Source organism: Staurois parvus, unplaced genomic scaffold (assembly GCF_062004578.1).
Source record: "Staurois parvus isolate SC_StPar_1 unplaced genomic scaffold, SC_StPar_1.0 ptg002062l, whole genome shotgun sequence".
Taxonomy (NCBI): Eukaryota; Metazoa; Chordata; class Amphibia; order Anura; family Ranidae; genus Staurois; species Staurois parvus.
Window position 1 is genome coordinate 150724 of NW_028319858.1, and position 26633 is coordinate 177356.

At 42.1% G+C, this 26633-nt stretch overlaps 1 protein-coding gene across 1 annotated transcript; it reads left to right on the top strand.

The window, feature by feature from the left end:
- Nucleotides 1-57: 57 nt before the first annotated feature.
- Nucleotides 58-25185, top strand: LOC149432890 (phosphatidylinositol 3,4,5-trisphosphate 5-phosphatase 2-like). The gene is made up of 13 exons (XM_089664833.1): nucleotides 58-238; nucleotides 687-717; nucleotides 7531-7669; nucleotides 9981-10080; nucleotides 11065-11150; nucleotides 14661-14742; nucleotides 15201-15284; nucleotides 15375-15473; nucleotides 17559-17647; nucleotides 19703-19781; nucleotides 19894-20116; nucleotides 23607-23633; nucleotides 24467-25185. Exons 1-13 carry the CDS (start codon nucleotides 58-60, stop codon nucleotides 24666-24668), a joined length of 1422 nt encoding a protein of 473 aa, XP_089520959.1. The 3' UTR covers nucleotides 24669-25185.
- Nucleotides 25186-26633: the final 1448 nt, after the last annotated feature.

The following is a 26633-nucleotide window of genomic DNA, read 5'->3' on the forward strand; positions in this document are numbered from 1 at the left end:
GACTTTTGAGTGAAACTCCAAAGCCACTTTCAGGGAATGCTGGGTAATCTTCCTGTCATGTCGGATCCAAATCACATCGATATAGATGGAGGAGGCGACTCGGAGGCGACTTCCAATAAAGTCTATGGGCACAAGTGGGATGGAAGTCGCCTCCAAGTGGCTCAGGAACCTTTACTAAAGCGACTTCAGAGACGACTCTCATTGACTAACATGGGATTTCACATCATGCGACTTGGGGGTCTCACATGTCATGAGATTTGAGGGTCCCACAAGTCGGATCCCAAGTGTGAACCGAGCCCGAGTGGGACCTATTTATTCATGGGTTGAGGTACATTGGCAGCAAACTGAGAACGTTTGAAAACGCACGTGTTAGAGTGCATGCATCGTGGTGTGAGCGATCCCGGACATGGGGATTGTCTAAAGACCTTGATTCACGATGGGCACCCCGTCTGCACCCCTGAGGACAGTACACACGGGTTACCCAGGTGGCCCTTACATTAGATCTACACCACTTCCTGTCTATATACGCTTCGTAGTCCCTGGATAGTAAACCGTTCCTTGTGTCACCAACATCCTCAACCTTCTAGCAGTAGGCACAGACTCATGAAACGTGAAGATCGTCCACACATACAAATTCCAGATTGGCTCACTCATCGTTTTATTGTTTATCGATTATTTTCTTTTAGAGTCTTCAAGAAGACCAGTCCTGATGGCAAGGTGAGAACCCGTCCTGGTCCCCTTTTTACATATGTAATTATCAGAACGAGTAAAAAAAAATACAAAACCGAACTGCAGCCTGAAGCTCGGGTGTTAATATGTGTGAAGGTTCATCTCTGTGGTCCTACCTGCATGGCCAGATGTACGTGACCCATCTCCTAATGATGGAGTTCAGGTGTCTCCAGTGATGGGTCCCGGTAATACTCCATCATACAAAGACATTGGAGACAGTTGTGCTCTTCCAGCCTTGTGGTAACAGTTTGGTGAAGACCCTTTTCTGTCCCCCCATGACTGCCCCCATGACTGTCCCCCCATGACTGTCCCCCCGTGTACAAAGCCAACTCCATAAAGACATGGAGGACCAGTTTGGTGTGGAGGAACTCCAGTGTCCTATACAGAGCCCTGACCTCAACCCTACTTTTGGAAGACCTTTTGTATAAGGTCTTCTCATTCAAGATCAGGACCTGGAGGGATTGGCAGAGAGGGGTGGAGGGCACTGAGTGGAGGCCGGTGGAGGGATTGGCAGAGGGGGGTGGAGGACACTGAATGGAGGCCAGTGGAGGGATTGGCAGAGGGGGGTGGAGGACACTGAGTGGAGGCAAGTGGAGAGATTGGCAGAGGGGGGTGGAGGACACTGAATGGAGGCCAGTGGAGGGATTGGCAGAGAGGGGTGGAGGACACTGAATGGAGGCCAGTGGAGGGATTGGCAGAGAGGGGTGGAGGACACTGAATGGAGGCCGGTGGAGGGATTGGCAGAGAGGGATGGAGGACACTGAGTGGAGGCCAGTGGAGGGATTGGCAGAGAGGTCAAGGAGTAGGAGCACTGAGTAGTGGCCATTAGCTTTGGCGGTTAGCAGGTCGTTGGAGAGTTTGAGTAAGGCAGTTTCGGTGGAGTGTAGGGCGGTTTCGTTGGGGTGTAGGGGGGTTTTTGTGGAGTGTAGGGGACGGAAGCCGGACTGTAGGGGATCGAGGAGGTTGTTGTCGTTGAGGTGGGCGCTCAGGCGGGTGTAGACGAGGCGCTCAAGGAGTTTGGATGTGAATAGAGCAGGGAGATGGGTCTGAGGTTGTTCGGGTCATTGGGGTCCAGGGAGGGCTTCTTAAGTATGGGGGTGATGTGTGCATGTTTCAGGGGGGAGGGGAAAGTGTCGGAGGAGAGGGAGAGATTGAAGATGTGGGTGAGGGAGCGTAGGATGGAGGGGGAGGGGGGGTCGTAGGAGTTGTGAGGGGATAGGGTCCAGGGGGCAGGTGGTGAGGGGGGCATCAGAGAGGAAATAAAAAGAAAAAAAGAACGAAAATTCTGAAAAAAAAATAATTTTTTTTTGTAAAATTTTGCAAATAATCTTTCTTCATAAATCTAGGCCAACATCTATTCTGCTACATTTTTTGGTAAAAAAAAAAAATAACCCAAATAACAATATAGAAAAATATATAATTTTAAACAATTTTTTATTTTATGTAACATTTTTTATTCATATGTATTAATTTTTTTTACATACCACCACCCTAACAGTACCGTGTCACCATACTGACATTGTACTAGTTGTGTTTTTTTAATTTATTTTAAATAAATGAAAAAAAGACCAAATTTTTCTAAAAAAATATTTTTTTGTAAAATTTTGCAAATAATTTTCTTCATAGATCTAGGCCAAAATCTATTCTGCTACCTTTTTTGGTGGAAAAAAAAACCCAAATCAGTATATAAAAAAAAATTGTTTTAAACAATATTTTTTAATTACATTTTTATTTTATGTGACATTTATTGATTTAGGTATTTTAGGTACCCACTTTTGTAGTTTTTTTTTATTTTTTGTTATAAAAATAAAAAAAAGACTAAAAAAACTATTTTTTGTTGTAAAATTTTGCAAATAATCTTTCTTCATAAATCTAGGACAAAATCTATTCTGCTACATTTTTTGGTAGAAAAAATATTCCAAATCATTATATAGAAAAATATATCATTTTAAACAATTTTTTATTGTATTTAACATTTTTTATTCATGTATGCATTTATTTTTTTACATACCACCACCCTAGTGTAGTATGTACTGACACTATACCAGTTGTGGGTTTTTATTTTTTGTTGTATAAATGAAAAAGCGACCAAAAATTTTGAAAAGAAAAACAATGTTTTTGTAAAATTTTGCTAATAAATAATCTTTCTTCATAAATCCAGGCAAAAATCTATTCTTCTACCTTTTTTAGTAAAAAAAAATAACCAATTTTTCAAAATTACATTTTTACTATGTAACATTTTTTTTTTTAATTTTTTTTTTACATACTGCCACCCTAGCAGTACACTTTCAGCATACTGACACTGTACTACTTGTGGGTTTTTTAAATTTTTTTATTATCTAAATGAAAAAAAGACCTAAAATTTAAAAAACAAAATTTGTCTTGTAAAATTTTGCAAATAAATAATCTTTCTTCATAAATCTAGGCAAAAATCTATTCTTCTACCTTTTATAGTAAAAAAAAAAAAAATCATTATATAGAAAAAAATATATAATTTTAAACAATTTTTTTAAATTACATTTTTAATATGTAACATTTTTTTTTTTTTTTTACATACTGCTACCCTAGCAGTACAGTTTCACCATACTGACACTGTACTTCTTGTGGGTTGAAAAAAAGACCTAAAATTTAAAAAACAAAATTTGTTTTGTAAAATTTTGCAAATAAATAATCTTTTTTCATTAATCTAGGCCAAAATCTATTCTTCTACCTTTTTTTAGTAAAAAAAAAAAAAATAACCCAAATCATTATATAGAAAAAATATATAATTTTAAACAATTTTTTTATATGAAATTTTTACTTTATGTAACATTTTTTATTTTATTTAATTTTTTTACATACTGCCACCCTAGCAGTACACTTTCACCATACTGACACTGTACTACTTGTGGGTTTTTAAAAATTTTTTTATTATCTAATTGAAAAAAAAGACCTAAAATTTAAAAAAAAAAATTTGTTTTGTAAAATTTTGCAAATAAATAATCTTTTTTCATTAATCTAGGCCAAAAGAAAAATCTATTAATCTAGTAAAAAAAAAAAAAAATTAACCCAAATCATTATATAGAAAAAATATATAATTTTAAACAATTTTTTAAATTACATTTTTTTTATGTAAAATTTTTTATTCATGTATGTATTCTTTGAAGATTATTTGCCAAGTTTTAAAAAAATATATTTTTTTAAGAAAAATGTTGGTCATTTTTTCATTTATATAAAAAAAAATAAAAAAAAACCCCACAAGTAGTACAGTGTCAGTATGGTGACAATGTACTGTTAGGGGGTTGGTGTGTAAAAAAAATAAATATATACATGAATAAAAAATGTTACATAAAATAAAAAAAGTTTAAAATTATATCTTTTTCTATATAATTATTTAGGGTTTTTTTTACCAAAAAATGTAGCAGAATAGATTATATCTTAGATTTATGAAGAAAGTTTATTTGCAAAATTTCACAAAAAAAAATAATTTTTTTTCAAATTTTTCAGTCTTTTTTTCATTTATATAACAAAAAAAAACCCTGCAAGTAGTAAAAAAAATACATAAATCAATAAATATCACATAAAATAAAAATGTAATTTAAAAAATAGTTTCAAATTATATTTTTTCCATATAATGATTTGGGTTATTTGTTTACCAAAAAATGTAGCAGAATAGATTTTGTCCTAGATTTATGAAGAAAGATTATTTGCAAAATTTTACAAAAAAATTTTTTTTTTCAAAATTTTTAGTCTTTTTTTCATTTATATAACAAAAAAACCACAAGTAGTATAGTGTCAGCATAGTGACGCTGTACTGCTAGGGTGTTAGTATGTAAATAAAAAAAAATCAATAAATGTTACATAAAATAAAAATGCCAAAATATATAAAAAAAAATAAAAAAAAAAACATTTCAGTCTTTTTTCATTTATGTAACAACAAATAAAAAACCCACAAGTAGTAAAAAAAAATACATAAATCAATAAATGTTATAAAAAAAACCCTAAATAATTATATAGAAAAAGGTATAATTTTAAACTTTTTTTATTTTATGTAACATTTTTTATTCATGTATATATTTATTTTTTTTACACACCAACCCCCTAACAGTACATTGTCACCATACTGACACTGTACTACTTGTGGGGGTTTTTTTTATTTTTTTTTATATAAATGAAAAAATGACCAACATTTTTCTTAAAAAAATATATTTTTTTAAAACTTGGCAAATAATCTTTCTTCATAGATCTAGGCCAAAATCTATTCTGCTACCTTTTTTGGTAGAAAAAAAATCCAAATCAGTATACAGAAAAAATATATAATTTTAAACAATTTTTTAAATTATATTTTTATTTTTTGTAACATGTATTGATTTTTTTTTACATTCTAACACCCTAGGTGACACTATACTGCTTGGGTTTTTTTTATTTTTTGTTATATAAATGAAAAAAGACAGAAAATTTTGAAAATAATTTTTTATTTATGTATTTATTTTTTTTACATACCACCACCCTAACAGTGCAGTGTTACCATGCTGACACTGTATTAGTTGTGTTTTTATTTTTTTCTTATATAAATGAAAAAAAGACTGAAAATTTTGAAAAAAAAATTTTTTTTTGTAACATTTTGCAAATAATCTTTCTTCATAAATCTAGGAAAAAATCTATTCTGCTACATTTATTGGTAAAAAAAATAACCCAAATCATTATATAGAAAAAATATATAATTTTAAACAATTTTTTAAATTACATTTTTATTTTATGTGACATTTATTAATTTATGTGTTTTTTTACTACTTGTTGGTTTTTTTATTTTTTGTTATATAAATAAAAAAAGACCAAAACATTTTTTTAAAAAATATTTTTTTGTAAATTTTGGCAAATAATCTTTCTTCATAGATCTAGGCCAAAATCGATTCTGCTACTTTTTTTGTAAAAAAATAACCCAAATCATTTTATAGAAAAAATATATAATTTAAAAAAAAAGTATTAAATTACATTTTTAGTTTATGTAACATTTATTGATTTATGTTTTTTTTTTTTTACTACTTTTTGTTATATTTTGTTACATAAATGAAAAAAAGACCAACATTTTTCTTAAAAAAATATGTTTTTTGGAAAATTTTGCAAATAATCTTTCTTCATAGATCTAGGCCAAAATCGATTCTGCTACCTTTTTTGGTAGGATAAAAGAACCCAAATCAGTATATAGAAAAAATATGTAATTTTAAACAAATTTTTAAATTACATTTTTATTTTATGTGACATTTATTGATTTATGTATTTTTTTTACTACTTGTGGGTTTTTTATTTTTTTTTACATAAAAGACTGAAAATTTTGAAAATTTAAAAAAAAAATTCATAAATCTAGGCCAAAATCTATTCTACTACATTTTTTGGTAAAAAAAAATAACCCAAATAACAATATAGAAAAATATATAATTTTAAAATTTTTTTATTTTATGTAACGTGTTTTATTCATATGTATTAATTTTTTTTACATACCACCACCCTAACAGTACCGTGTCACCATACTGACATTGTACTAGTTGTGTTTTTTTAATTTATTTTAAATTAATGAAAAAAAGACCAAAATTTTTCTTAAATTTTTTTTGTAAAGTTTTGCAAATAATTTTTCTTCATAGATCTAGGCCAAAATCTTGTCTGCTACCTTTTTTGGTAAACCCCCCCCCCCCCCAAATCAGTATATTAAAAAAATATATAGTTTTAAACAATTTTTTAAATTACATTTTTATTTTATGTGACATTTATTGATTTATGTATTTTTTTACTACTTTTTTATTTTTTGTTATAAAAATAAAAAAAAGACCAAAAATTTTGAAAAAAACTATTTTTCGTTGTAAAATTTTGCAAATAATCTTTCTTCATAAATCTAGGACAAAATCTATTCTGCTACATTTTTTGGTAAAAAAAATATTCCAAATCATTATATAGAAAAATATATCATTTTAAAAATTTTTTTATTGTATTTAACATTTTTTATTCATGTATGCATTTATTTTTTTACATACCACCACCCTAGTGTAGTATGTACTGACACTATACCAGTTGTGGGTTTTTATTTTTTTGTTGTATAAATGAAAAAGCGACCAAAAATTTTGAAAAGAAAAACATTGTTTTTGTAAAATTTTGCTAATAAACAATCTTTCTTCATAAATCCAGGCAAAAATCTATTCTTCTACCTTTTTTAGAAAAAAAAATAACCAATTTTTCAAAATTACATTTTTACTATGTAACATTTTTTTTTTACATACTGCCACCCTAGCAGTACACTTTCACCATACTGACACTGTACTACTTGTGGGTTTTTAAAAAAAAATGTATTATCTAAATGAAAAAAAACACCTAAAATTTAAAAAACAAAATTTGTTTTGTAAAATTTTGCAAATAAATAATCTTTTTTCATTAATCTAGGCCAAAAGAAAAATCTATTAATCTAGTAAAAAAAAAAAAAATATAATTTTAAAAAATTTTTAAATTGCATTTTTTTTTTATGTAAAATGTTTTATTCATGTATGTATTTTTTTTTTTTACATACCCCACCCACGATAATGACACTGTACCACTTGTGGGGGATGATCAGGATTTTTTTTTTACCCTGTCATGCTGTAAAAGCAATCACTCCTCATTCCTGCAGCCGCTGAGAAATGCTGTGTGAGCTGTGATTGGTCACAGCTTGTCACATGGTACAAGGCTGCTGTGAATGGCCCTGTACCATGTGATCTCTGGGACGGATCATAGGGCTCACTGTAGTTCCGTTCAGTCCTGGGGGTGGCGCTGTTCTCACTGGTCGTCTCTTTTCAGGAGGAATCAGAGTTTCGGGGAGATCCTGCGAGGGCTGCTCCTTGGAGACGAGGCGTTGCGCGGTTTCCAGCTCCCTCTGCGACTCTCCTACCTGTTCTGGGCGGGAGACTTGAACTACAAGCTGGAGATGCCGGTGCAGGTAGGAGCCGACGATTCCTGTGCGGGGCCACAGACACACAGCTCGGGAGCGAGCACACACCGCGTGACTCCATAGACACACAGCTCGGGAGCGAGCGGACACCGCGTGACTCCATAGACACACAGCTCGGGAGCGAGCACACACCGCATGACTCCATAGACACACAGCTCGGGAGCGAGCGGACACCGCGTGACTCCATAGACACACAGCTCGGGAGCGAGCGGACACCGCGTGACTCCATAGACACACAGCTCGGGAGCGAGCGGACACCGCGTGGCTCCATAGACACACAGCTCGGGAGCGAGCGGACACCGCGGGACTCCATAGACACACAGCTCGGGAGCAAGCGGGCACCGCGGGACTCCATAGACACACAGCTCGGGAGCAAGCGGGCACCGCGTGACTCCATTTCTATTCTACGTCTGTGAAATCGCAAAAAAACGCAGAAAAAGTCACACGAGGACGACTTTAGAAATTGCTCCGCAGCAAATCTCACACTGACAGTTCACATTCATTAGATGCGATTTCAGGTACGATTTCAATTTGCAAATCTTACCTGAAATCGCATAAAAAAATCTCACCTGAAATCTCAGGTCTGTGCGAATTTGCTGCGTTTTTGGTGTGAATTTGCTGCGTTTTTGGCGCGAATTTGCTGCGTTTTCTGTGCGAATTTGCAACGTTTTTTGTGCAAATTTGCTGCGTTTTCTATGCGAATTTGCTGCGTTTTTGGTGTGAATTTGCTGTGTTTTCTGTGAGAATTTGCTGCGTTTTTGGTGTGAATTTGCTGTGTTTTCTGTGAGAATTTGCAACATTTTCTGTGCAAATTTGCTGCATTTTCTGTGCAGATTTCTGCGTTTTCTGTGCAAATTTGCTGTGTTTTTTGTGCAAATTTGCTGTATTTTCAGCGAGAATTTGCAACGTTTTCTGTGCGAATTTGCTGTTTTCTGTGCGAATTTGCTGCGTTTTCTGTGTGAATTTGCTGCGTTTTTTGTGCGAATTTGCTGCGATTTTTGTGCGAATTTGCTGCGTTTTCTGTGCGAATTTGCTGCGTTTTTGGTGTGAATTTGCTGTGTTTTCTGTGAGAATATGCTGCGTTTTTGGTGTGAATTTGCTGTGTTTTCTGTGAGAATTTGCAACATTTTCTGTGTGAATTTGCTGTGTTTTCTGTGCAAATTTGCTGCATTTTCTGTGCAGATTTCTGCGTTTTCTGCGCAAATTTGCTGCGTTTTTTGTGCAAATTTGCTGTATTTTCAGCGAGAATTTGCAACATTTTCTGTGCAAATTTGCTGCGTTTTCTGTGTGAATTTGCTGCGTTTTCTGTGCGAATTTGCAACGTTTTCTGTGTGAATTTACTGCGTTTTTTGTGCGAATTTGCTGCGTTTTCTGTGCGAATTTGCTGCATTTTCTGTGTGAATTTGCTGCGTTTTCTGTACAAATTTGCTGTTTTCTGTGGGAATTTGCTGCGTTTTCTGTGGGAATTTGCTGTTTCCTGTGAGAATTTGTAGCATTTTCTGTGCGATTTCCGCACAGCATCAGATTCGCACCCCCTTCATGCGAACCACTGCGGGTGTGTATGTTCAGATAACAACACCCCGAAATCATTTCACAAAACGCAGTGCGATGTGTGAAATGATTGCGATTCGATTACCAGTGTGAATTCCATCCGATCCGATTCTGGTGCCGACCAAAAAAAGGGTCCTGCATATTTCTGTTGCAGTTTTGGTGCGATTTGAGCCATACAAAGCTCCGATCGCACCGCACAGAATTCGCATGTGATTTCCCAGGAATGCGGTGCGGTTCCCGTGCGAATCGCATGCGATGTGCTGCTCGGCATCAGTGTGAACCCGGCCTATAGACTTCAATGGAAAGCATGTCGTGCGTTTTTAATGTGGTTTTGCTGCGTTTTGCATTTTAAATTTGCCTAGCAACAAGAAAGAAACCGTAAAACGCATCAAAAACGCAAGTGCATGTGAAGCCTCTGTGTATAAGGTCGTCCTTTTTTTTTTTTTACTGCAAAATTTCAATAAAAAAACACGAGTGCAAAATCGCAAAATGCAACGCAAAACGCCGTGCAGAAAGGGATGAAACGCAGACTGCAAAGGTGTGAACCTCGTCCAATCAGGAGAGGTCAGCGTGCAGCGAGAGCGCTCGGAGCGCAGAACATTGGCGCACTGCAGACACGATTGCGCGGGATGCGGGCGTTAGGGCGCGCTCGCCATGTAGAGGTTCAAAGTGCTGCAGGTGCTAAAAAAATGATCTGCTGATCCTGCCAGAAATCCGTTGATTGATCCCTCCCCTCCCCCCCACACAGGACATTCTGCAGTGCGTGTACAGCGGGCAGCAGCAGCTTCTCCTTCCTGTCGATCAGCTGAACCAGGAGAGGGAGAAGAAGAAAGTCTTCCTGGGATTCAGTAAGTCGCTCAGCATTTCCCAGCATGCTGTGTGCTGTGTACTGTGTACTGCGCTTTGGCATGCCGTTCTCTGTACATCAGAAACACATGGAGGGGGGGCTGCTTACATCCTCCTGACCCCCCCTGCACTGTGCCCTCCTGATCCCCCTGTACTAAGCCCTCCTGACTCCCCCCGTACTGTACCCTCTTGACCCCCCCTGTACTGTTCCCTCCTGACTCCCCCCTGTACTGTGCCCTCCTGACTCCCCCCTGTACTGTACCCTCCTGACCCCCCCTGTACTGTCCCCTCCTGACTCCCCCCGTACTGTCCCCTCCTGACTCCCCCCGTACTGTACCCTCCTGACTCCCCCTGTACTGTGCCCTCCTGACCCCACCTGTACTGTGCCCTCCTGACCCCACCTGTACTGTGCCCTCCTGACTCCCCCTGTACTGTGCCCTCCTGACTCCCCGCCTGTACTGTGCCCTCCTGACCCCCCCTGTACTGTGCCCTCCTGACCCCCCCTGTACTGTCCCCTCCTGACTCCTCCCTATACTGTGCCCTCCTGACCCCCCCTGTACTGTGCCCTCCTGATCCCCCCTGTACTGTGCTCTCCTGACTCCCCCTGTACTGTGCCCTCCTGACCCCCCCTGTACTGTGCTCTCCTGACTCCCCCCTGTACTGCACCCTCCTTCCTCCCCCCATACTGCGTCCTCCTGCCAACCCCCATACTGCACCCTCCTGCCTCCCCCCCGTACTGCACCCTCCTGCCTCCCCCTATTCTGCACCCTCTTACCTCCCCCCCCATACTGCGCCTTCCTGCCTCCCCCCTTTCTGCACCCTCCTGCCTCCCCCCATTCTGCGCCCTCCTGCCCCCCCTTATACTGCGCCCTCCTGCCTCCCCGCGTATTTTCCATATCCTGCGTACGCAGCGGAAGTTGCGTTTTAGTAAATGTTCGTGTTACAACGTATCGATGTGTGTCTTCACTGTGGATCTTTATTTACAGAAGAGGAGCCAATCACCTTTCCTCCAACGTGCCGCTACGAAAGAGGTTCTCGCACATACGATCTGCAAAAGGCCAAGACTGGAGGAGTGAGATCCATTCATACATCGTGTTCAGAGAACGTTGTCCATGTCTGTCTTGTCATACAAACTTCAAGGTCTTTGAAGGTCTCGTTGATCCCAGTAGAAGTTGGTCACCATCCATCAGACGTTTTGTAGCTTCTCCAATCCACGTTTTAAGGAATGTCGGGAAGATACCCCATATGTCCTTCTGACAGTCATTAGCTTCTGCACAGCTCTGAGGAGTGTCAGGAAGATACCCAAACAACCCTTTTCTTGGACCATCAACATCTGTCTTCTGGCATCCCTTGGTGGTTGGATGAAGGTGTTGGTGCTATCTGTGTGGGTATAAATGTTGGGGTGACTTCTGACACTCATTAGAACTGAAGAGGTATCTTGGAGGAGCTACAAAACATCTTCATCATTCCAGGACAAGTCCAGCAGAATGTGACCAACTATTACTAGCTCTGTTGTGATCACTCATGTTCGTGAGGGTTCTCGTTCATCCTGGTCATGGTGTAAACCGTCCTTTACTCCGCAGGAACCCTTGAAATAATGATTCATTTTGGCATTGCTTCCTTGAGACTTAAGTTATTGGGGGTCAGTGAGAAAAATGATACGATCTGCAAAAGGCCAAGACCGGCGGAGTGAGATCCATTTGTACATCGTGTTCAGAGAATGTTGTCCATGTCTGTCTTGTCATACAAACTTCAAGGTCTTTGAAGGTCTCGTTGATCCCAGTCATGGTATATCTTGTAGTAGTTGGCCACCATCCGTCAGACAATTTGTAGCTTCTCCAATCCACTTCTTCAGGTTTATTGAATGTCAGGAAGATATTCCATATGTCCTTCTGACAGTCATTAGCTTCTGCACAGTTCTGAGGAGTGTCAGGAAGATACTCAAACAACCCTATTCTTGGACCATCAACATCTGTCTTCTGGCATCCCATGGTGGTTGGACGAAGGTATGGGTGCTATCTGTGTGGGTACAAATGTTGGGGTGACTTCTGGCAGTCATTAGCTTCTGCATAGTTCTGAGGAATGTCAGGAAGATACTCAAACAACCCTTTTCTTGGACCATCTTGGACATCCCATGGTGGTTGGACGAAGGTATGGGTGCTATCTGTGTGGGTATAAATGTTGGGGTGACTTCTGGCAGTCATTAGCTTCTGCATAGTTCTGAGGAATGTCAGGAAGATACCCAAACAACCCTTTTCTTGGACCATCAACATCTGTCTTCTGGTATCCCATGGTGGTTGGACGAAGGTATGGGTGCTATCTGTGTGGGTATAAATTTTGGGGTTGCCTTCTGACAGTCATTAGCTTCTGCACAGTTCTGAGGAGTGTCAGGAAGATACCCAAACAACCCTTTTCTTGGACCATCAACATCTGTCTTCTGGTATCCCATGGTGGTTGGACGAAGGTATGGGTGCTATCTGTGTGGGTATAAATTTTGGGGTTGCCTTCTGACAGTCATTAGCTTCTGCACAGTTCTGAGGAATGTCAGGAAGATACCAAAACAACCCTTTTCTTTGACCATCAACATCTGTCTTCTGGCATCCCATGGTGGTTGGACGAAGGTGTTGGTGCTATCTGTGTGGGTATAAATGTTGGGGTGACTTCCTGACACTCATTAGAACTGAAGAGTTATCTTGGAGGAGCTACAAAACATCTTCAACATTCCAGGACAAGTGCAGCTGAATGTGACCAACTACTACTAGCTCTGTTGTGACCACTCATGTTCGTGAGGGTTCTCGTTCATCCTGGTTGTGGTGTAAACCGTCCTTTACTCCGCAGGAACCCTTGAAATAATGATTCATTTTGGCATTGCTTCCTTGAGACTTAAGTTATTGGGGGTCAGTGAGAAAAATGCTTTGACTTTAATGGTCAGGGAAGAAATCCCTCCTTGTGCCACCCTTTCAGACAGCTAAAATGATCATTGGTGTCATGCTGCTGGCTCTGCCAAAAGGCTTTGGACCCGGAACTATCTAGGCACCATCAGATGAGAGGTCAGTCAGCAACAACTCTAGAAACCTCTTGAGGAACCCTGGTTGAGAATGGCTGATGTAAATAGTAGTAGTTGGTCGCATTCACCTGGACTTGTCCTGGAATGTTGAAGATGTTTTGTAGCTCCTCCAAGATACCTCTTCAGTTCTAATGAGTGTCAGGAAGACACCTCAACATTTATACCCACACAGATAGCACCAACACCTTCATCCAACCACCTCCTCCATAGACAGATGTTGATTGTCCAAGAAAAGGATTGTTTGGGTATCTTCCTGACACTCATTAGAACTGTGCAGAAGCTACGAAAGCTTACATTACAGAACAAGTCCAGTTGAATGTGACCAACTACTACTGGATTTATGGCCAAAATGATGTGCTCCCTCCAGTTGATGGAGTTCAGGTGTTCCCAGTAAATGTTTCATCGTACAAAGACATTGTAGACAATTGAGGTCTTTCAACCTTGTGGTAACAGTATGGTGAAGACTTTTTTCTGTTCCACCACGACTGTCCCTTATTTACAAAGCCAGCTCCATAAACTTATGGTTTGGAGGAACTCAAGTGTCCAACACAGAGCCCTGACCTCAAGCCTGCTTTTGAAAGACTTTTGGTCTTCTCACCCAACATCAGTTTTCTCATTCCAAAGGTGATCAGTAGGTTTGAGGCCCTGGAGGAACCTGAGCGTCCTGCACAGAGCCCTGACCTCAACCCTACTTTTGAAAGGCTTTTGGTCTTCTCACCCAACATCTGTACCTGCCTTTAACCCTATGGAACACCTTTTGTATGAAGTTTTCTCATCCCAAAGTTATTCAGTAGGTATGATGCCCTGGAAGAACCTGAGCATGCTGCACAGAGCCCTGACCTCAAACCTACTTTTGAAAGACCCTAGATCTTCCCACCCAACATCCATACCTACCCCTAACCCTATGGAATACCTTTGGTATGAGGTTTTCTCATCCCAAAGGTGATCAGTAGGTTTGAGGTCCTGGAGAAACCTGAGCATCCTGTGCAGAGCCCTGACCTCAACCCTACTTTTGAAAGACCTTTGGTATAAGGTCTTCTCACCCAACATCTGTACCTGCCCATAACCCTACAGAACACTTTTGGTATGAGTTCTCACCCCAAAGATGCTCAGTAGGTTTGAGGTCATGGAGGAACTCGTGTCCTGCACACAGCCCTGACCTCAACCCTACTTTGGAAGACCTTTGGTATAAGGTCTTCTCACCCAACATCAATTTCTGCCCCTAACCCTACTGAACACCTTCGAGATGAATTGGAACCCATATTTTTTGGGTGCCTGATGTGGGGCTTGATTCATGAGCCAGGTCTTCTCATCCAACATCAGTACCTGACCTCACAATGGCCATGGGGGGAGGGGAGCAACTGCATTTTAATGGTCATGGTTTTGGAATGGGATTTCCGACGAGCTCATATAGGTGTGATGGTCAGGGGTGTGTTTTGATCGATGTAAATCTATATTATATGATGCTTGGCCTCCATTATCTTCAGAGTTGCTTTATGTTGCATTTTCTTCTAGACTCGTCTAGCTGCACCATCGTGGAGCGATCGAATCCTATGGACATGTTACCCGGACACTGAGGTTAAATGCACCTCATACGGTGAGAACCAACATGCCTGCCCCACACATGAGCCCCCACACATAGGGCCATGGATAAGGGGGTACCACCAGGGGCGGACTGACAACTCATGGGGCCCCCGGGCAATAGGGGGTCATGGGGCCCCTGTGTCCTTGCCCAAACACAAAACAGCCTATGAAAAAGGTACCAGGGGCATCTCATCCCCACTGACCCCGGGCCCTCGGGCAAATGGTCAGTCCGCCCCTGGGTACCACTGGTCCTCCTGTGCATTTCCTATCGCCAACAGCGTCATCCAGTGGCCATAATGTAGTATTTTCCCGATGGAGACATTTCTGGGAAATATCACATTACGGCCATTAGATGGCGCTGATTGCCAAAGGAAATGCACCTACTGGACACATTACGGGGATTATTCGTGAAGGCCGGGTGAATGTTCGATCATTTGCACATCGAATATATCTGTTTCCTTCTCTTCGTAGGTTGCACCGATGATATTGTGAGCAGCGACCACGCTCCGGTTTTTGCCACGTTTGAGATCGGCCTGAATTTTATGTCCCAGAGAGGTGAGGCTCGGAGGGAATCGTTCCCCATTCATGTGAATCGCTCCCCTCTAGTTTCCTGCCTTCATTTCCGTGTTCTGTATTCGTTCCCAGATTGCAGGTACACGCTGAGATTTCTGCACATCGAGTCCATCGTGAAAACCCCGAGCCGCTCCAGAGCGTGTGTAGAGTTCAAGTCTCTGTGCCTGAAGGGTAAGAAGGTTCCGGTCCTGCTCAGTCCTGGCCATTCGGGGTTCAGACCCCTTTGTGCCTGGAGAAGGTGGGGGAAGGAGGCGGGCTACATGACCCTTTAAATGTACCCTAGATCTGGGGTCTCCAAAGTTTTTAAAACGAAGGGCTAGTTTACTGCCCTTGAGAGTTTAGGGGGGCCGGGCTATGGCCAATGGGAGTAGAAATTGGTGTCAGTGGGAGGAATAGTGCCCCATCATTGGTGTCAGTGGGAGGAATAGTGCCCCATCATTGGTGTCAGTGGGAGGAATAGTGCCCCATCATTGGTGTCAGTGGGAGGAATAGTGCCCCATCATTGGTGTCAGTGGGAGGAATAGTGCCCCATCATTGGTGTCAGTGGGAGGAATAGTGCCCCATCATTGGTGTCAGTGGGAGGAATAGTGCCTCATCATTGGTATCAGTGGGGGGAATAGTGCCCCATCATTGGTGTCAGTGGGAGGAATAGTGCCCCATCATTGGTGTCAGTGGGAGGAATAGTGCCCCATCATTGGTGTCAGTGGGAGGAATAGTGCCCCATCATTGGTATCAGTGGGAGGAATAGTGTCCCATTGTTGGTATCAATGAAAATAATTATGCCTCATTATTGGTGTCAGTAGAAGGAACTGTGCCCTTTCATAGGTGTCTGTGGGAGGAATAGTGCCCCATCATTGGTGTCAGTGGAAGGAATAGTGCCCCATCATTGGTGTCAGTGGGAGGAATAGTGCCCCATCATTGGTGTCAGTGGGAGGAATAGTGCCCCATCATTGGTGTCAGTGGGAGGAATAGTGCCCCATCATTGGTGTCAGTGGGAGGAATAGTGCCCCATCATTGGTATCAGTGGGAGGAATAGTGCCCCATCATTGGTGTCAGTGGGAGGAATAGTGCCCCATCATTGGTGTCAGTGGGAGGAATAGTGCCTCATTATTAATGTCAGTAGAAGGAACTGTGCCCTTTCATAGGTGTCTGTGGGAGGAATAGTGCCCCATCATTGGTGTCAGTGGAAGGAATAGTGCCCCATCATTGGTGTCAGTGGGAGGAATAGTGCCCCATCATTGGTGTCAGTGGGAGGAATAGTGTCCCATCATTGGTGTCAGTGGGAGGAATAGTGCCCCATCATTGGTGTCAGTGGGAGGAATAGTGCCCCATCATTGGTATCAGTGGGAGGAATAGTGTCCCATTGTTGGTATCAATGAAAATAATTATGCCTCATTATTGGTGTCAGTAGAAGGAACTGTGCCCTTTCATAGGTGTCTGTGGGAGGAATAGTGCCCATTATTGGTGTCCATGACAGGAATTATGCCCCATTGTTGGTGTCAGTGGACTATGTAATAGTGCCCAAGGGCCAGATAAAGAGATGCAAAGGGCCGCATCTGGCCCCCATATCGCAGTTTGGAGACCACTGCCCTAGATGACCAAAAAGAGGACTTTTTTTTTTTTGGATAGACCAGTGATGGGTGACAACCCCGGTCTGGTCTTTATTGATTATTATTAGCGATTGGTTATATATCGCTGGTCCTCATAGCTCCTCCAAGTGCCCCATGGAGGTCATTACAGAGGAAATGCTGTATATCAATCCCGTAAGTTCACAGTCTCCTGAAAAGCAGCCCCACCGAGAGAAGAAAATCCTTTGCCCCGCACTATGCTGCAGGGAAGGACCACCATGCCCTGTGTGGAAGCAGAGGCCTTGCTGCAGAGGTCCAACCAACCCTTCAGTCACAGCTACAGCCTACAAATCGGCAAACGCTCATGACTCTGCTGATTGGAGCCATAGTTTGACATGGCCATGGACAATGATGAAAACGATGATTGGCCCAGCCGTGTCACATGGTATGAGTCACGCGCTCCATACCTGGAAGTACAGGGCATTTCTTTTGGCTCCTAGGTATCGAAGGGAAGTATATGGTAGGGTTGGGCGTGGGGTTCAATCCTGTTCCTGTGGTTTTTTTTGCACATCATACCGAGTAGAAGTGGAATTATGAGCTGCAGAGATCTCGTTCAAAATACCGAAGGCCCCCCTCGTATCTTTTCATTTGCTCGCTTACTTTTCTTCTCTTTCCTGGAATATTGTAGATGGTCTACAGAGTAATGTGAATAGTGCCCACAGTACGGAGGGATCTGCCTTTGTCAAGCTGGGATGGTCAGAGCAGGACTTACCCGAGGTGAGAAATAAAGAGTGCGAATAATACTCTACGGGGGTAAATGTTGGTGGACACCTGAACACCACACCTATAGGAGCTTGTTGGGCATCCCATCCCAAAACCATGGTCATTAATATGGCATTGCCCCCCCTCCCCACATGACCTTTACAATGGAGTTGTCCGCCTTTTTGCTCCCCTTGGCTACAACATCCTCCACCCATCTGGGAAGATTTTCCACGTCTGTAGGAATTTGTGCCCATTTGTGAGGTCGGGTTCTGATGTTGGATGAGAAGACCTAGGTCACCATTGGCATTCCCATTCATCCCAAAAGTGATCTGTAGGGTTGAGGTTATGGCTTGTGCACATTCGCCAAAAAGAGCATTCAAACTGAGTTCATGATGTTGAATGAGAAGATCTGGCTTGCACTTGGCATTCCAATTCAACCCAAAGGTGCTCAGTAGGTTTGAAGTCATGGGACACAAGTTCCTCCACAGAAAACTGGTCAAGCCATGTCTTAATGGAGCTTGCTTGCAATTAGCTCTCTCTGATTCATCCCAAAGGTGTTCAGAAGTGCTAACGTCAGGGCTCTGTGCAGGACACTACTGTGGGTATTTGTGCCCATTCACCAAAAGAGCATTCAGGTTGAGGTCAGGTACTATTGTCGGATGAGAAGACCTGGCGTCAACACATCAAGCACCAGGTTGGGCATTAACAATATGGCCTTGCTAACAATTGGCATTCCAGTTAATCCCAAAGGTGCTCAGTAGGTTTGAAGTCAGAGCTCATGATGTTGGATGAGAAGACCTAGGTCACCATTGGCATTCCCATTTATCCCAAAAGTGATCCGTAGGGTTGAGGTTATGGCTTGTGCACATTCGCCAAAAGAGCATTCAAACTGAGTTCATGATGTTGAATGAGAAGATCTGGCTTGCACTTGGCATTCCAATTCAACCCAAAGGTGTTCAGTAGGTTTGAAGTCATGGGACACAAAAGTTCCTCCACAGAAAACTGGTCAAACCGTGTCTTTATGGAGCTTGCTTGCAATTAGCTCTCCCTGATTCATCCCAAAGGTGTTCAGAAGTGTTGACGTCAGGGCTCTGTGCAGGACACTCTGTGGGTATTTGTGCCCATTCACCAAAAGAGCATTCAGGTTGAGGTCAGGTACTGATGTTGGATGAGAAAACCTGGCATCAACACATCAGGCCCAACGTTGGGCACTAAAAAAAAATGGCCTGGCTAACAATCGGCATTCCAGTTCATCCCAGAGGTGCTCAGTAGGTTTGAAGTCAGGGGACACGAGTTCCTCCACACCAAACTGGTCAAACCATGTCTTTATGGAGCTTGCTTGCAATTATTTCTTCCTAATTCATCCCAATGGTGTTCAGCAGGTTTGAGGTCACGGCTCTGTGCAGGACACTTGAGTTTCTCCAGGACCTCAGATTACTGAACACCATTGGAAACTTGATCCCAAAAGTGTTCAGTAGGATTGAGGGCAAGTACTGATGTTGGATGAGAAGACCAGATTCCAAAAGTAGGGTTGAGGTCAGGGCACTGTGCAGGACACAAAAGTTCCTCCATGACCTCAAAGCTACTGAGCACCTTTGGAATGAATTGGAACACCGATTGTGAGCCAGGTCTCATAGAAAAGGTGTTCCATAGGGTAAGGGCAGGTACTGATGTTGGGTGAGAAGACCTTATACCAAAAGTCTTCCAAAAAGTAGGGTTGAGGTCAGGGCAGGACACTCGAGTTCCTCAACACCAAACTGGTCAAACCATGTCTTTATGTAGCTGGCTTTGTACACAGAGGACAATCATGGGGGAACAGATAAGGGTCTTCACCAAACTGTTACCACAAGGATGGGAGAGCACAATTGTCTACAATGTCTTTGTATGATGGAGTACCAGGAGCCTTCACTGGAGACATCTGAACTCCATCATTTGGACTGGTGACTACATACTTCTGGCCATATACAGCAATGTGGGTTTGGTGGTCAGGTGTCTAGAATCGTTTGCCCTCATTGTGCATCTACCTGAAGCCGTATGTTTTACCTTACATAAGATTTGTATTCCTCACAGATAACATTGGTTGGTGGAGACACATTTACTGGACATTTGCTTCTTAGTATCCGACCAACGGATGGTGGAGAAACCTTTGGTATGAGTTTTGGTTTGACTTATGGATACACAAATCTTTGATCAATGCAGGAATATAGTGTGTTGGCGAACAACTTGTATTTGTCGTCTCATTTGATTTCAACTGTTTCTAGGCGAATGTTGTGTGTCGGTGCTCCCAGCCAACAGCAATACTGATCATCAGTTTCAAGTGTTTCTGTCCCAACGTGGAGAAGAAACGGGATCGTTGAGAGGCAAAGTAAGAGTGACCCAATATCCAAAAATGAACCCAGACAGGAGCCCCAGTATGATCAACAGAGAAGCTGAGAAAGGCAAGAATACTCGAGAATATACCGTATTAAATTGCTACACTCTATGGTCAAATGTTGGTGGACACCCAACCATCACACCTATCTGAGCTTGTTGCATGCCCCATTCCTACTAATATGGAGAGGCCCTCCCATACCCATTAATATGGAATTTCTCACCTCCCCCCATGGCCATTAAATTGACGTTGCCCCTCTCCCCCTACCATGGTCATTAATAGAGTTGCTCCTTTGTTACTATACCATCATCCACTTTTCTTTGAAGACTTTCCACAAGATTTTGGAGGGTGTCTGTAAGAACTTGTGTGAGGTCAGGTACTGATGTTGGATGAGAAGACATGGCTCGCCATCGGCATTCCAATTCATCCCAAAGGTGTTCAGTACGGTTGAGGTCGGGGCTTTGTCCAGGACACTCAAGTTCCTCCATGACCTTACATCTACTGATCACCTTTGGGATGAGAAGAACTCATCCCAGAGGGGTTCTGTAGGGTTAAGGGCAGGTCCTGATGTTGGATGAGAAGACCTGATTCCAAAGGTCTTCCAAACGTAGGGTTGAGGTCGGGGCTCTGTGCTGAACTCTTGAGTTCTTCCATGACCTCAAACCTACTTGAGCACCTTTGGGGTGAGAAGACCTCATGCCAGAGGGGTTAAATGTAGGTCCTGATGTTGGATGAGAAGACCTGATTCCAAAGGTCTTCCAAACGTAGGGTTGAGGTCGGGACTCTGTGCTGAACTCTCAAGTTCCTCCATGACCTCAAACCTACTTGAGCACCTTTGGGATGAGGAGACCTCATGCCAGAGGTGTTCCATAGGGTTAAATGTACTGATGTTGGAGGGGAAGACCTTATACCAAAGGTCTTCCAAAAGAAGGGTTGAGGTCAGGGCTCTGTACAGAACACTGGAGTTCCTCCACACCAAACTGGTCCTCCATGTCTTTAAGGAGCTGGCTTTGTACACGGGGGACAGTCATGGGGGGACAGAAAAGGGTCTTCACCAAACTGGTCATCCATGTCTTTAAGGAGCTGGCTTTGTACACGGGGGACAGTCATGGGGGGACAGAAAAGGGTCTTCACCAAACTGGTCCTCCATGTCTTTATGGAGCTGGCTTTGTACACGGGGGACAGTTATGGGGAACAGAAAAGGGTCTTCACCAAACTGCTACCACAAGGCTCGAAGACCACAATTGTCTCCAATGTCTTTGTATGATGGAGGATCACCAGGACCCTTCAATGGGGACACCTGACCTCCATCATTTACTCAGGTTTCTCCAGTGAAGGGTCCTGGTAATACCCCTTCATTCAAAGGCATTGGAGACAATTGGGCTCCTCCAACCTCGTGGGGGGGGGGAGGTCACGTACCTTTTGACCATACAGTGTATAGAGATGGCAGCAAACAATGTAGCAATTTAGCAAATCTGAATGTCATCTGTTTCCCTTTTATCCACAGGTATCGAAAATTCCACCAAGAAAACATGTTCTCCTGGTTCTCCTTGTGACTCTCCGGCATCGCGGCCCTCTAGACGTTCCGGCAGGTACGCCCCTCTCTCTGATGATGTCATAAAGCTCAAATATTTACATTTGTACAAGAGGTTCCAGGCACGGGGCTTTTCCTGATTTGTTTCTGGGGAATACATCGAACATAGTTCTATATCAAGTCAAATGTAGATGAGGAATTTCGGACCTTCAGGTGGAAACACTGGGGTGGATGATGAGGCACAAAAAGGCAAATTTCACCTGAACCTGTGATTTTTTTTTTGGGGGGGGGTAGTATTTGCTATCTACATTTTTAGATGCCGTTGAGCAACAAAACGCCATCAGGTTCACATGGCCACCATTAAAGTCCACCTCTGGGCATGGTGGTCACCGGTTGGTGGGACGAGGCAGGAGAGGGCACCTTAAACTGGTAGTAAGGGCTGTTTTTTGGTTCAAACAAAGTGTTCTACTTACCTGTGCGGTCCCTTACCTCCTCTTCTCTCTCTCCTCATTGGCTGGGACATTGGCTCCTGTCCATTGGAGGGAGTGGTTGGTGGGCTCAGGAGCGAGCACACAAGAGCTGCTTGCTGGAGGGAGGGGTCAGGGCCCGAGAAGAGGAGGATCGGGGGCTGCTCTGTGCAAAACCATTACAGGGCTGGGAAGTGTGACATGTTTCTTTTTTTTTTTTTTTTTGAACCTTTGGTATCACATGAAATACTTCTAAAGGGATGCAGACCCTGCAACTTTCCTCATCAGAACACTGAGCCCGGGTTCATACCCGCATGGCGTTTTGCGATCTGTTGCGGGATGTCATTAACCCCTTGGCACCGGCGGAAAGGTCCCGATCTCCTCTTTCGATAGGGACCTTTCCCGATCATGTGACCACCGCCACAGCGAATCATGGTGGTAACATGACCCTAAAACCCCGCCCACAGTCTGGAGGCAGAGAGGGGAGAAATCCTCCGGAGGGGGGCAAATCCTCTGGAGGGGGGGGAGAAATTCTCGAGGGGGAAACCCTGGAGGGGGAGGGGGGGTTAAATGTTCTGGAGGGGGGGGAACCTCCGGAGGGGGAGGGGGGTGAATCCTCTGGAGGGGGTAAATCCAGAGGGAGAGGGAGGTTAAATCCTCTGGAGGGGGGGAAGCTCCGGAGGGGGAGGGGGGGGTGAATCTTCTGGAGGGGGGGGAGCTCCAGAGGGGGAGGGGGGGTGAATCTTTGGAGGGGGGGGAAATCCTCTGGAGGGGGGTAAATCCTCTGGAGGGTGGAGAAATCCTCTGGAGGGGGTAAATCCAGAGGGGGAGGGAGGTTAAATCCTCTGGAGGGAGTGAATCTTCTGGAGGGGGGGAGAAATCCTCTGGAGGAGGGGGTAAATCCTCTAGAGGGGGGGAGAACCTCCGTAAGGGGAGGGGGCGTGAATCTTCTGGAGGGGGGAGAAATCCTCTGGAGGGGGAGAAGGGAATCCTCCGGAGGGGGGGAAGGGAATTCTCTGGAGGGGAAGGGGGGGTAAATCTTCTGGGGGGGGGGAGAAAACTGCGTACACACAGAAAATCGTACGTAAATTTCCATACGAGGACCGATCATCGATCGTTAGTGCGCAGCTTTTGAGAGCCGACCACGACAATTCCTGCGACAACATCCGAAGGGACGAGCGCGGACATTTTCTGGTACCACATCGGATCGAACAATTTTCATGTATTCAGTACAGAAGTCGTCCGAAAATACAACACAAACACCAGACATGGCGTTCCCAATTCTTTTCTTCCGCACGAGAATTCTGCGTTGCGTTACGTTTCTACATGCGCTGAGATGCGTTTTTTGTTTTTTTTTTACTTTTTTATTCAACCCGCGATTCACAGCGTTTTGCAGAAACCCCGTACAGACCGTTCCGTTCCCTACGGGACCGCATCTCCGCGTTTTCACCCCGGGGCGTTGTTTGGAAAGGGGCGGGGACTTTTATGGAACGCAAAAAAGTTGTGTTTTTGGTTCTTTAGACTTCAATGGAAACGCTGCAGAAAAGCATGGAGGGAGGTTTTTTTATGTTTTTTTATGCATTTTTGCAAAAAAAAAAAAAGCGGCAAAAATGCATCAAAAACACATTAAAAACATGGCAAAAATGCATCAGAAATGTTTCAAGAACGCATTAAAAGTTGCAAAACGCGGCAAAAACACGATGCAAAACGCAATGCAGAAATGGCTGAAATGTAAATTGTGAGAACTGAGCCCAACACATTGACCCCCCCAGGGGGGGGATTTCTGTTAGGGGGGGATTGTGCTAGAAGAGATTGGGGGGATTTGTGTTGGGAGGAGGGACTTGGGGGAGGGGGGATTTGGGGGGGTTATGATGGGAGAGGGAATTGGGGTGGGTTGTGTAGTAGGGGGGGGATTTGTGATAGAGGAGGGGTTGGGGGAGGGGATGGGGGAGGGAATTATGTTTGGAAGGGACAGAGGGGGAATCTGCACTAGGGCAGTGGGATTGGGGGGGGGGGGGATTTCTGTTGAGGGGGAGGGATTGTGCTGGGGGGGGGTTGTGCTAGAAGACGAGATTGGAGGGATTTGTGTTGGGAGGGGGGCTTGGGGGGGAATTTGTTGGGGGGGAATGGGGGGGTTTGTGCTAGGAGGGGGGATTTGGGGGGAGAGGACTTTTTGCTAGGGTGGAAAATTTGAGGGGGAGGAGGGTACGGGGGAGGGGTAAAGTAGCCTTTTTTTCGGGGGGGGGGGGGGTGCAAGTAGCTGGCCTTGACTCTTTGGGCACATGATAGTCCAGCTGTGGCCCTGATGGTGGAGAATTGTTGCCCCCCCCAGGACAGGACTACAGAGCACCTCCCCTTCTGGATAATATGGGGGGGGGGTCGGGTATAATTCTGACCTTCAAGGGGAACTCCGAGGAAAGAACAAACAGTTGCCTCTTTTTTTATTTGAATTGTCTTTATTGTTCCAGACGACGTCCCGCCAGCATCTGTTGCGGCAGTTACAGCAACGCGGAATATTTCCTCTTCGAGGGTCTGAGCTCCGCCTCCACGCCGATATCCCCCAGACCGCGCTCAGCGACGGCGGGTGGCGAGCAGACGACGGAACGCAGGGAGGCGACGTTCAGGACCGAATCCCCGCAGGGTTCCAGGAACACCCCCAAGTGAGGTGTCATGGCGGGGGAGGGGGAACCCGTCTATAAAGCGCAACTCAAGATTTCCAACAAAAAGAAAAAAAAATTGAAATAAAATCGATCAGAACCTCCAAACGAAGAAAAATCGCATTTGCTGAATGACCCGCCCCCTTTCTGGCGCTGCGTTCCCTCCTGCTGCTCCTCCAGAGTTCATTGACTTTGGACACTTCCAGTGAGCCCAGGTCATCATGGGCACACCCCCAACCCCACCCCCATCCCTGGACGGTGCGATCGTTGTCAGCGGCCCCTCCTTCCCCGGAGAAGAGGAAGAAGATCAACCAATCAGCATCGGTGGGCGGAGCTTGGAACCCCCAATTCAAAAAAAGATTCTGGAAACGGTCGGCTTGATGGACTCCATGTGACCACGGAATGTAAAATCCTTCCACGACACCCAACACGTGATAGACACGCCACGGTCACGCATGCTACGCACGCAGGCTCTCCATCACGCTGGAAATTCTCAGTATGATTAAAAAAAAAAAAATTCTTAATTCGTTGAAATGATTCTTTGATTTTTTTTTTTTTACACTTTTAATTAAATAAATAATTATAGAGGAATAAAATGATACAAAAAAATAAATTATAGAGGAATAAAATGATACAAAATATAAATAATTAGCGGATCAATAAAATGATATAAAATATAAATAATTATAGAGCAATAAAATGATACAAAATATAAATAATTAGTGGATCAATAAAATGATATAAAATATAAGTAATTATAGAGCAATAAAATGATACAAAACATAAATAATTAGCGGATCAATAAAATGATACAAAATAAATTAATGGAAGAATAAAATAATACAAATATTTAGTAGGTCAATAAAATGATACAAAATTTAAATAATTAGTGGATCAATAAAATGATGCAAAATACAATTAGCAGATCAATAAAATGATTCAAAATATAATTAATGGGTAAATAAAATGATAAAAAATATAAATATTCAGCGGATCAAAAAAATTATATAAAATATAATTCGTGGATCAATAAAATGATACAAAATATAAATCATTAGCAGCTCTATAAAATGATACAAAATATAATTAATGGATGAATAAAATGATACAAAATATAAATAATCAGCAGATCAATAAAATGATACAAAATATAATTATTGGCTCAATAAAATGATGCAAAATATAATTAGTGAATCAATAAAATGTTACAAAATATAAATAATTAGTGGATCAATAAAATGATGCAAAATACAATTAGCAGATCAATAAAATGATACAAAATATAATTAATGGATGAATAAAATGATACAAAATACAATTAGTGGATCAATAAAATTATTCAAAATATAATTAACGGATAAATAAAATGATACAAAAGATAAATATTTAGCAGATCAATAAAATGATACAAAATATAAATAATTAGCGGATCAATAAAATGATTCAAAATATAATTAACGGATAAATAAAATGATACATAATATAAATGTTTAGAGGATCAATAAAATGATATAAAATATAATTAGTAGATCAATAAAATGATACAAAATATAATTATTGGCTCAATAAAATGATGCAAAATATAATTAATGGATCAATAAAATGATAAAAAATATAAATAATCAGTGGATCAATAAAATGATGCAAAATATAGTTAGTGGATCAATAAAATGTTACAAAATATAAATAATTAGTGGATCAATAAAATGATGCAAAATACAATTAGCAGATCAATAAAATGATACAAAATATAATTAATGGATGAATAAAATGATACAAAATACAATTAGTGGATCAATAAAATTATACAAAAGATAAATATTTAGCAGATCAATAAAATGATACAAAATATAAATAATTAGGGGATCAGAAAAATTATATAAAATATAATTAACAGATCAATAAAATGATACAAAAGATAAATATTTAGCAGATCAATAAAATGATATAAAATATAAATAATTAGGGGATC